A 12,273-nucleotide genomic window follows, 5' to 3' on the forward strand; every position below is an offset into this window, starting at 1 on the left:
TTTTCCTTTAAACCATGTTTTATTATTCCTAATATTAGATGTAGATACACAAGTCAACAAACATTTTCGATCTGTAATGAAAATGCTCCACAGCACACTGACATCTTGTGGAAGGGTCTGGTATTACAGACACATACCTGAAAATGGACAGCAGTTATAGTTGTAGTAACAAGTATGTTGCAGTAGTAACAGTAGTAGTAGTAACAGTAGCAATAATAATAATTAATCATAGTAATGGCATTCACAACTCGCAATTAGTTAAGTCACAGAAGATGGAACTGACATTATAAAAAAAAAGGAAATGGCAGTCGGTGGAAAGGTTTATCAAATGCTGCAAAACAGATCAGACCACTGGATGAGAAAATACAAGAACCCCGTGAGACAGCACATCTCCTGTCTAACTCTAGAAAATGGAAGCTCAAATTTGCCATCAGTCCTCTGGTTAATGTATACTGTGTTTCTGTTTCTCTTCAAATAAGAGACCAAGAAACCTTTTTAGGTGTTCCACTTTAACTTTTTAAACCAAAATGCTCTAAACCCTCTTTGGCTCTCTCTCACCATCAATAATACAGTCTACCCTTTTACGGTCAACGCTCACCACTAGCACACAGACTGAACAACATCAACCCAAATCTTTCTGCTTGACTGGAAGGCCAGGGTCATTCCACCTTGGTATATCTGTGTGTGGATATGTGTGAGTGTGTGAGAGTGAGTGTAAGAGAGAGAGGAGAAAGCAAGAGAGAGGTAGTGTGCAGGTGAAATATGTGAAATACTGTCTCCAAGTAACACGTATGTCCATCACATGACCAATTTGTCCAACCCATCTTAAGAGCCGTTAACATGAATAAGAATTCATAGTGGAGTGGGCCTGAGGATCCTGCTCATGTCTGTGTATAACCTGCCCAGGACTTGAACTGGGTCACTGTGGGGGCAGTTCAGCCAGTAGAGGACGACACAAGCTACTTTTAGAAGTGCTATGGCCGATCTGGCACCAACTGCCCCTGATAGTAGTTTTTCACAGTGAATACCACAGAGCGAGGCTCGCTCAGCTCTACTCTTGAGCATCGCAGACTTTGTTGCCTCATTTAACAGGTCAGTGGGGTTCGAACTGTGACTAGGGAGCCGAGGGTCAGCTCAGTACATTAGGCTGAGATCAGGCTCACAGCTGGGATACAAACCAAGGCAGACCAAGTAGTCTACAGCCTCTTGTATGGCTTTACTGCTGCTTATTTACCCCAAATCATATGAACTGAACTGAAAGGGCAATAGTCCAATAGTCTTTCCTGTTGAAAAGCTGCACATTTCTGACATTTATTCACTGTGGTTCTTTCCCTCTCTGGTTTAGGGTGAGCCATCTCAGTCAAACAATAACCTAACGGCTTTGATATGCCACACCCTTGCCCCAGATAAGCCTACCACCGAGTAACAGATACCATTGGCTACAAGAAATTAGGATTTTTCTGTGTTTTGAGCAGTTTCTTGTACAGAAACCTTCCACTCATCTCGGACACTAAAATAAATCACTCACTGTGCCAGGACCCAACGTCGGTATCAATGTCATCTTTACTTTACTGTTATTTGATATAATTTAATCATTTTCTTTTTGCCCAATGTGAATTCTTTCCAAACTGCTAGAGGGGTACTAATGATACACCTGGGCATTCTGGTGTAATACACCACCTTCCACAGCATGGGCCTCATGGTATCATGGGCTTCATGGTATCATGGGCTTCATGGTATCATGGGCTTCATGGTATCATGGGCTTCATGGTATCATGCCATGCTGTACATCGCTTACGGGTGAATCTCATGTACCAAGAACATCAAAGTAGAAGAGAATTGGCAACAACAACGAGACACATACAAGTACAATCCTACATGAAGTCATGCCACATATGGAGGAGCTCAAAGCCCTCCAGAAAAACAATTTAAGACTATTCTCTCGGTCACTATCAAGTGAGGAAAGCTCTCCATGGTTACGCCTCTTCCAATCCAACACAGCTATGCTAGCATTTCACTTCCTTCAACTGCTGATGCGGGTGAGCCTGTCCGTATGTGCTCAATGGAACCTGGGTACAGAATCCATATACATACACTGAGTCACTGCCAAGGGGCACATATTAAACATTCTTCTGAGATTTGTTTTGTGAGTGATAAAGCCTCCTTTGTGATTAAGCACTATTCAAATAGAAGGAATCCCAGCCCTCAGCGTCCAACCATCCCCCATCTGAAATGAACCCTCCACCCTCCTCTTCCTACTAGCCAACCTCTGCAACCCCATGCCACATGGATGTGCTTCTGCTTACAATCCTCACTAGTGTTTGGCAATGGCAGTGGTAACCAACCGTGTGAACCTGCCCCAGCCTTCCCATTACAAAACAACAGAGGACCAGGAGGAAGTATGTGAAGTCTGAAGATCATCTAGGAGGAATGTTTAATTCATTAATTAGCATTGTCATCTACATATTCAAACCCCAAAAAACAAACAAGAATCCTTAAAGAAAGCCATCCCAACAACTTCTTTGAGCGTGTGTGTGTGTGTGTGTGTGTGTGTATATATGGTGTGTGTGTGCGTGTGTGTGTGTGTATATATGGTGAGTGTGTGCATGTATGTTAAGTCAGAAAAGCAGCATCCAACTGGACGCTTCGGATTTAGAATAACAAAAAAAACACATGCAAAACCCACATCACCATAACTCCCACTCTCACCCTTACTAGAAAGCAAACTCTCTCTGGTTTGAAAAGAAACAACAAAATTCTAAATCAGAAATAATCCCTCAGAAGAACAAAATCAAATACAGGCAAGATCCAAGTTAAAATAAAACCACTTTAAATATATATAATTTCCCACTGGTGAAAATCACTTACTGCACACTGCTAAAATTTACTGAGCTTTCTTTTTTTAAACACCTCAATAATGGTCTTTCCTCAACAAAAGAAACAACACCAACATGGTCCCGTAGATCAAACTCTTGTTTTGCTCTGCAACATGACTCAAGAAATCTACTGACATACTCTTTAAATCATTTATTTTAATTCCCCCCCCCTCAAAACCTGCAACAGCAAAAAGATAAATAATAATTAGAATAACACCAATACCAAACAAAAGGAAAAGATATGGGGCTTCCCAAGGAGCACGATAGAGAAAAGGAGAGACTGGAAGAGGGGACCTGGGGACAGCACTCTTTATAACAGTTTCTCTTCCCAAGGAGCACGATAGAGAAAAGGAGAGACTGGAAGAGGGGACCTGGGGACAGCACTCTTTATAACAGTTTCTCTTCCCAAGGAGCACGATAGAGAAAAGGAGAGACTGGAAGAGGGGACCTGGGGACAGCACTCTTTATAACAGTTTCTCTGTTATTGGTAAAACAGCATTCAAATATTTTGCTTGTCTACAGATTGGTTGAGCCAGGACTAATTTAAACCAACAAATTATCCAGTGTGGGTGAATGAAAGAGAATTGACTTTGAGGGTCCTCTTAGCCTCTCAGTTCTGCTAATGCTAACCACCCCCTGCCCTCTCCTCTCCCAACAAACCCCTTGGTTTCCCCCGATGATGAGGTCAAAGAGAGTTCTTATTAGTGACTCTGATCAACAAACCCTGCGTATCGGCTGAAAATGCAACTAAAGCTATGGACAAGGGCTTACATTGGTAGGATGAAGCCAAACGTGAGAGATGGAGAAGGCAAGAGAGATATGAAAGAGAAAGAGATGACAAATTAAAAAAGAGAGGAGAGAGTGAGAAAGAGCAAGCTCTGTGTGAGCCAGAAATTAGACAAACCACTCAGGACCCCGGCCAACAGCGATGCGTTTATGCGACAAGAGTGCTTTCATTTCTGCCTGTTTCAGTTTGTTGGAATTTTGAGGAATATAATTTTCCTTGATGTTGTTGTTTTACAAATGTTTTATTTCTTCTTTCCAAAGAAGCTGAACCTCTTCTCACGGTCCCTCTCCTTGCCCTCCTTGTTGCGCATGGTGACTCCGGCAGCGTCTGCTGAGCTGGGGGAGATGGGGGGCATAGTCATGGCTCGGCTCAGGGCCCTGGGGCCTCCGGGGGAGTGGTCTCCTGACCCCCCTGCTGGGATGGAGCTATGAATGGAGTGGATCCACGAGGCCATCTCCGTCTGGGACAGACAACGCAGGGTTAGTCCTCAGTAGACCACATACACCAGAGGAGCATCAGAATCTTGTTTGGTTTGAAATGTGACACTCACCTCATCTTTAGCTTGGAACAGGAACTCCTTACCGTCACCTAGCCTGCAGACACACAATGTAGAACAGACAACCTGGGTCAGTATAGATGCACATCACACTCCCTTGCTTTTTAGTTAAGTTTACAAGACTATTCTCTATTCAAACCGTCCAGTTCCCCCTCCCTCTCCTCTCACCGTAACTTGAAGACGTGTTTCCTCTTCTTGTAGTCGTGTGCCACCTCACACACAGCCTCTCCCAGGCTGATGGGGACTTCTCCGTGGTAGGGGATCCCGCTGGAGGCGCTCTTCTGGTCCTTGTAGAAGCCCAGGCTGCCCTTACGCAGAACACAGTACACATTCTGCCAGGACCTATGGGAAGAGAGAGAGAAGCTGTTGGCGGAAGGCATGCAGGCATGCGCCTGAAAAGGTTAGGGACATCACCAAAGAGTTCATGGCGAGACACCACATACAAAATGTAATTTTCTGAAACAAAAGCATGTACATTTCATAAATTCTATTTCCATTTAACTTAATCTTAAACTGATATTGCATTTGCTTAAATTAATCCCATTCTTCAACAGAAGTCTATATGAACTAGGGCTCTCCATTTACCCTTCAGGGAACTCCCACTCTCCCTCCAAGACGGCCCACTATGCCCCTGCCCCATTCCCCTCCTGATGTCTTACCTGCTAGCTGCCTTCTTGGCGTGGGACTCCATCTCCTGCTTGCGGTAGAGCATGCCCTCCATGGCATCTGTGCCAGGGTCAGCTCTCTTGCTGGGTAGTGTGGCAGACGGGTCCAGGTGTGAAGACGCCAGCCCGCTGTCTCTCCCCGGACCATTCACAGAGTCAGAGTCAGAACCCTGTTGTCCAAGATGGAAGACACACGGCAGTCAGAACAAAACCATTCCAAACATTAACTGTCGGTCTGTAGTTGACAAAATTATCAATGCTTTAGGGACACCAGCAAAATGGCCATATTCATATGGTAGCTTTGAACATGGTGTAGAAAACATACAGGACTACACAAAGACTGACACAGAAACACACCAACAGACACATGGAGAACAGAACAGCTACAAGCCCACAGATGGAGGTCAACCTTCATCTGGACGTCATATCCTGCCTTACAGGGCAACTGAGAAAAATGTTGAAATATATGTTTACATTTTTACAATCCAGACTTGGAACATGACAAAGGCAGCACAACGTGTTCCAATAGTGTTGCTATGATATGCTCAAATGTTTAAAGGGGGTGTGGCATTGTTATCTTTGTTTCCTGGCACACAACATCAAATTCATTTTGAAAGGAAATCAACATTTCCTCTGGTCAAAAAACCTTTTCCTACTAACACTGCTTTCAAAAACACCCAACCAAGCTAGGCCCACACCACCAAAGGACCTGTTATGTAGGAAACAGCTATGGTTTCCAATTTAGGACAACACACATCACATCGTACTAACAATAGCTTGGTGCTGAAACTACTACAGCAACTAACTGCTCTTACAAACACTCATGTCCTGGTCCTTTTGAAGATGGGCACAAACTGAACAGCACCCAGACTGGCTTGAGAGCCTAAGATTCCTTCAAGGAGACATAATGACATCATTATTATAATCTGTGTAAGGCATGGAGGCCTGAACAGCAATGGGACTGTGTGCTTGTTCACAATCAAATAAAGCAAAATGGTACAGCAGTGACAGACTGATGGCGCCCTCTATTAGGCCATGCTGAGGTACTGCAGTAGACCAGGAGCTGAGTGAAGGCAGTGATGGGGGGATGAGGAAGCTTGGCTAGGGCTAGGATAGGTACTCACACGCGGCGGATGCTTTGGCTTAGACACAGGTTTAGAGACAGGTTCACATTTCTCTTTCTTTCCCACTGACACTGATGATACTGATAAAGACTGCAGGTAAAGATGCAACAAGACATTGTTAAGAAGTCCTTGTGCTTGAAAATAGCATGCTACACTATGCTAACGTGTTTGAAAGAGACCCTGACACACACACACACACACACAAATAGATATTACAATGTGACGCACACTTATATCATAAATAGACAAACAGTGACTCACGTCTAACGTACAGTACCAGTCAAAAGTTTGGACACACCTACTCATTCAAAGGTTTTGCTTGATTTTTACAATTTTCTACATTGTAGAATAACATCAAAACTATGAAATAACACACGGAGTCATGTAGTAACCCAAAAACGTGTTAAACAAATCAAAATATCTTTTATATTTGCGATTCTTCAAAGTTGCCACCCTTTCCCTTGATGACAGCTTTGCTCCCTCTTGGCATTCTCTAAACCAGCTTCACCTGGAATGCTTTTCCAACAGCCTTGAAGGAGTTCCCACATATGCTGAGCACTTGTTGTCTGCTTTTCCTTACACAGCCTGAAGGTGCGTTGGGTCATTGTCCTGTTGAAAAACAAATGATAGTCCCACTAAGCGCAAACCACATGGGATGGTGTATCGCTGCAGAATGCTGTGGTAGCCATGCTGGTTAAGTTGTGCCTTGAATTATAAATAAAATTGGCGGCAGTGTCACCAGCAAAGCACCCCCACACATCACACCTCCTCCTCCATGCTTCACGGTGGGAACCACACCTGCGGAGATCATCCGTTCACCTACTCTGCGTCTCACAAAGACACTGCGGTTCGAACCAAAAATCTAATTTGGACTCATCAGACCAAAGGACAGATTTCCAGGGGTCTAACGTTCATTGCTCGTGTTTCTTGGCCCAAGCAATTCTCTTCTTCTTATTGGTGTCCATAATTATTGGTGTCCTTAAGTAGTGGTTTCTTTGCAGAAATTCAACCATGAAGGCCTGATTCACGCAGTCTCCTTTGAACAATTGATGTTGAGATGTGTCTTACTTGAACTCTGTGACGCATTTATTTGGGCTGCAATTTCTGAGGCTGGTAACTCTAATGAACTTATCCTCTGCATCAGAGGTAACTCTGGGTCTTCCTTTTATGTGGCGGTCCTCATAAGAGCCAGTTTCATCATAGCGCTTGATGGTGTTGGGTTCACCTTGGGGTCATGATAGGGGCTCTACCAAATGTTTGATGCATTATAATAACTGATTATGCTTATGTTATATTAATAGAAGGGGAAGGGTTATAAGACCCCTCCCTCTTTACATTTATAGGCTCCTAGACTACAGATTAACAATATATAAATGCATTATAAGGTTTAATATTGTTCCACAGTTATTTTCTAGTCTCTGCCTCTTATAAAGAAACGGTCTGAGAGATGTGTGAGTCAAAACAGGGTGTCTGTGAGAAAGAACCCTGCAGGGTAGTGAAAGAAATAAGAGACTAGGCAGACATTCCACTATAAATCAACTTGGGGAGTGGACATTCACTGCTGAGCCTTTAGATATCACTGAAACTCTTGTTTGTATAGCTGTGTAGGCATGGGCTTGGTCTCACGAGTAGAAGGTAATGACGTAGGCAGTGATATCACTAAGGCTGGACTTCGGGCTTAATAAAATAACTTGGACCCTTTACTATTTTGCAGAACTTACTAGGAAACATGCGTGCTATGTTTCCGTTGTCAACTTCTGTCTGCAATTCCATTAACAAGTGAATAATTCATTTACTTAAAGATATTGTCTGAATGCTAATTTCCCCAATAAGCAAATGATTGACAAGGAACAAGGAACGAACCCCAACAATGGTTTTTGTAACAGCACTTGAAGAAACTTTCAATGTTCTTGACATTTTCCAGATTGACTGACCTTCATGTCTTAAAGTAATGATGGACTGTCGTTTCTCTTTGCTTATTTGAGCTGTTCTTGCCATAATATGGACTTGGTCTTTTACCAAATAGGACTATCTTCTGTATACCACCCCTACCATGTCACAACACAACTGATTGGCTCAAACGCATTAAGAAATGCGGACACCTCACAGGTAAGGAAAGAAATTGCACAAATTAACTTTTAAAGAGGCACACCTGTTAATTGAAATGCATTCCAAGTGACTACCTCATGAAGCTGGTTGAGAGAATGCCATCTTGACCATGTTCTGTTATAATATCCACCCGGCACAGCCAGAAGAGGACTGGCCACCCCTCATAGCCTGGTTCCTCTCTAGGTTTCTTCCTAGGTTTTGGCCTTTCTAGGGAGTTTTTCCTAGGGAGTTTTTCCTAGCCACCGTGCTTCTTTCACATGCATTGCTTGCTGTTTGGGGTTTTAGGCTGGGTTTCTGTACAGCACTTTGAGATATCAGCTGATGTACGAAGGGCTATATAAATCAATTTGATTTGATTTGTGCAAAGCTGTCATCAAGGCAAAGGGCGGGTACTTTGAGAAATCTCAAATATAATATCTTTTTTGGTTACTACATGATTCCATATGTGTTATTTCATAGTTTTGATGTCTTCACTATTATTCTACAATGTAGAAAATAGTAAAAAATAAAAAAAAAACCTTGACTGAGTAGGTGTGGCCAAACTTTTGACTGGTACTGTATACTTAAAGGTTTGTATCCAGTTATCCACATGAGTTATACTAAATACATTCTCTCACACATAGAACATTAAACAATATTTCATTCAATTTTTTTTCAAAACATATGGACCAGACAATATGAAGAGGAACAAGACATAAAACAACACTTTATGGACTTACAGTGCATTCGGAAAGTATTCAGACCCCTTGAATTTTTCCACATTTTTTTCCCACATGTTAAAGCCTTATTGTAAAATTGATTAAATCGTTTTTTTCCCCACATCAACCTACACAGAATACCCCATAATGACAAAGCAAAAACTGTTTTTTTGAAATGTTTGCAAATGTATTAAAATAAAAAAAACTGAAATATCACATTTACATAAGTATTCAGACCCTTTCTTAATACTTTGTTGAAGCACCTTTGGCAGCGATTACAGCCTCGAGTCTTCTTGGGTATGACGCTACAAGCTTGGCACACCTGTATTTGGAGAATTTCTCCATTCTTCTCTGCAGATCCTCTCAAGCTCTGTGAGGTTGGATGGGGAGCGTCGCTGCATAGCTATTTTCAGGTCTCTCCAGACATGTTTGATCAGGCTCAAGTCTAGGCTCTGGCTGGGTCACTCAAGGACATTCAGAAACTTGTCCCGAAGCCACTCCTGCGTTGTCTTGGCTGAGTGCTTACGGTCATTGTCCTGTTGGAAGGTGAACCTTCTCCCCAGTCGGATGTCCTGAACGCTCTGGAGCAGGTTTCCATCAAGGATTTCTCTGTACTTTGCTCTGTTCATCTTTCTGTTCATCTTTCCCTCTAAAAAATATTACCACAGCATGATGCTGCCACCACGCTTCACCGTAGGGATGGTGCCAGGTTTCTTCCAGATGTGATGCTTGGCATTCAGGACAAAGAGTTCAATCTTGGTTTCATCAGACCAGAGAATCTTGTTTCTCAGGGTCTGAGAGTCCTTTAGGCTCCTTTTGGCAAACTCCAAGCGGGCTGTTATGGGCCTTTTACTGAGGAGTGGCTTCCGTCTGGCCACTCTACCATAAAGGACTGATTGGTGGAGTGCTGGAGAGATGGTTGTCCTTCTGGAAGGTTCTCTCATCTCCACAGAGGAACTCTGGAGCTCTGTCAGACTGACCATCGGGTTCTTGGTCTCCTCCCTGACCAAGGCCCTTCACCCCGATTGCTCAGTTTGGCCGGGCGGCCAGCTCTAGGAAGAGTCTTGGTGGTTCTAATCTTCTTCCATTTAAGAATGATGCAGGCCACTGTGTCCTTTGGGACCTTCAATGCTGCAGAAATGTTTTGGTTTGCTTCCCCAGATCTGTGCCTCGACACAAGCCTCTCTCGGAGCTCAAAGGACAATTTCTACGACCTCATGGCTTGGTGTTTTCTCTGACATGCACTGTCAACTGTGAGACCTTTATATAGACAGGTGTGTGCCTTTCTAAATCATGTCCAATCAATTGAATTTACCACAGGTGGACTCCAATCAAGTTGTAGAAACATCTCAAGGATGATCAATGGAAACAGGATGCACCTGAGCTCAATTTCACGTCTCATAGCAAAGGGTCTGAAAACTTATGTAAATAATGTATTTCTGTTATTTAAAAAAAATTGTATACATTTGCAAAAATGTCAAAAAACTGTTTTCGCTTTGTCATTATGGGGTATTGAGTGTAGACTGATGAGGATTTTTTTTTATTTAATCCATTTTAGAATTAGGCTGTAACGTAACAAATCGTGGAAAAAGGGAATGGGTCTGAATACTTTCCGTATGCACTGTATAATGTGGTGAAATTCTGGAATATTTAAATATGGAGTTTAATGGGGGGCTTTTAATTGTTTAATTTGAGTATATTAAACAGGAGGTAAGAATCTTTGTCAGGATTTCTCAATGTACTCTCTCACCTGTGAGGTGTCCTGGTCGCTGTGGATTCCATTCACTGATACTGACTGGTTCAGTGTGGTCTGGTCCAGGCTGGTCCTGGGTTACACAGGAGGAGGAAAGGGAGTGAGAACGTCTTCTAGCAGGAAAATATGAAGAAGTAAAAAAGCATCAAATATCTCTGGTTACTAGAAGTTCCTCCGGTCTTACCTGGCATCATGTGTTTCAGCCTCAGACGGGGCCACCTCTTCTGTAGGTGGTGGTGTAGGGGGTCGCCTCGCCCTCTCCTCCTCCTCTCTCTGCCTCTGGATCTCCTGCTCCTCTAGCTGAAAGAGAAGCCCAGGTTAATGGCTGTTAGAAGACGACACTACACTACCTTCCTAACAATGCCAAGCCCATGAATCCTCCCAACTCCTGCCCTGGTCCACCTCACCATCATCCCATTTACCACCTCTAAATTAACCTTGACCCATTTTCTCCTGCCCCCTGTCCCCCTCCTCCTTCCAGTCCTGCCCCCTGTCCCCCTCCCAGTCCTGCCCCCTGTCCCCCTCCTCCTTCCAGTCCTGCCCCCTGTCCCCCTCCTCCTTCCAGTCCTGCCCCCTATCCCCCTCCTCCTTTCAGTCCTGCCCCCTGTACCCCTCCTCCCTCCAGTCCTGCCCCCCGTCCCCCTCCTCCCTCCAGTCCTGCCCCCCGTCCCCCTCCTCCTTCCAGTCCTGCCCCCACCCTGTCCCCCTCCTCCTTCCAGTCCTGCCCCCACCCTGTCCCCCTCCTCCTTCCAGTCCTGCCCCCACCCTGTCCCCCTCCTCCTTCCAGTCCTGCCCCCACCCTGTCCCCCTCCTCCTTCCAGTCCTGCCCCCACCCTGTCCCCCTCCTCCCTCCAATCCTGCCCCTTGTCCCCCTCCTCCCTCCAATCCTGCCCCGTCCCCCTCCTCCCTCCAATCCTGCCCCGTCCCCCTCCTCCCTCCAGTCCTGCCCTGTCCCCCTCCTCCCTCCAGTCCTGCCCCCTGTCCCCCTCCTCCCTCCAGTCCTGCCCCCTGTCCCCCTCCTCCCTCCAGTCCTGCCCCCCGTCCCCCTCCTCCCTCCAGTCCTGCCCCCCGTCCCCCTCCTCCTTCCAGTCCTGCCCCATTCCCCTCCTCCCTCCAGTCCTGCCCCCTGTCCCCCTCCTCCTTCCAGTCCTGCCCCCCGTCCCCCTCCTCCCTCCAGTCCTGCCCTGTCCCCCTCCTCCCTCCAGTCCTGCCCCCTGTCCCCCTCCTCCCTCCAGTCCTGCCCCCTGTCCCCCTCCTCCCTCCAGTCCTGCCCCATTCCCCTCCTCCCTCCAGTCCTGCCCCCCGTCCCCCTCCTCCTTCCAGTCCTGCCCCATTCCCCTCCTCCCTCCAGTCCTGCCCCCCGTCCCCCTCCTCCCTCCAGTCCTGCCCTGTCCCCCTCCTCCCTCCCTCCAGTCCTGCCCTGTCCCCCTCCTCCCTCCAGTCCTGCCCCCTGTCCCCCTCCTCCTTCCAGTCCTGCCCCCCGTCCCCCTCCTCCTTCCAGTCCTGCCCTGTCCCCCTCCTCCCTCCAGTCCTGCCCCCTGTCCCCCTCCTCCCTCCAGTCTTGCCCCCTGTCCCCCTCCTCCCTCCAGTCCTGCCCCCCGTCCCCCTCCTCCCTCCAGTCCTGCCCCCCGTCCCCCTCCTCCTTCCAGTCCTGCCCCATTCCCCTCCTCCCTCCAGTCCTGCCCCCTGTCCCCCTCCTCCTTCC

The 12,273-nt window shown here is 46.0% G+C and overlaps 1 protein-coding gene across 6 annotated transcripts in view; it reads right to left on the reverse strand.

Moving 5' to 3' along the window:
* Positions 1-12,273, reverse strand: part of LOC115204318 (spectrin beta chain, non-erythrocytic 1) — a 105,221-nt gene continuing 92,948 nt past the window's right edge. For 2 of the 6 annotated variants that reach the window (XM_029769786.1, XM_029769788.1), the window contains 7 exons: positions 10,753-10,868; positions 10,566-10,641; positions 6,009-6,098; positions 4,879-5,054; positions 4,388-4,582; positions 4,214-4,256; positions 1-4,123 (listed from right to left, as the gene is read on the reverse strand). In XM_029769786.1, coding sequence (XP_029625646.1) covers positions 3,905-4,123; positions 4,214-4,256; positions 4,388-4,582; positions 4,879-5,054; positions 6,009-6,098; positions 10,566-10,641; positions 10,753-10,868 — 915 coding nt within the window. In that variant the 3' untranslated portion in view covers positions 1-3,904. The remainder of the gene's footprint in view (positions 4,124-4,213; positions 4,257-4,387; positions 4,583-4,878; positions 5,055-6,008; positions 6,099-10,565; positions 10,642-10,752; positions 10,869-12,273) is intronic. The other 4 variants (XR_003880348.1, XM_029769787.1, XM_029769789.1 and 1 more) reach the window with 4 other exon arrangements.

The sequence above is a fragment of the Salmo trutta genome, chromosome 12, assembly GCF_901001165.1.
Source record: "Salmo trutta chromosome 12, fSalTru1.1, whole genome shotgun sequence".
Taxonomy (NCBI): Eukaryota; Metazoa; Chordata; class Actinopteri; order Salmoniformes; family Salmonidae; genus Salmo; species Salmo trutta.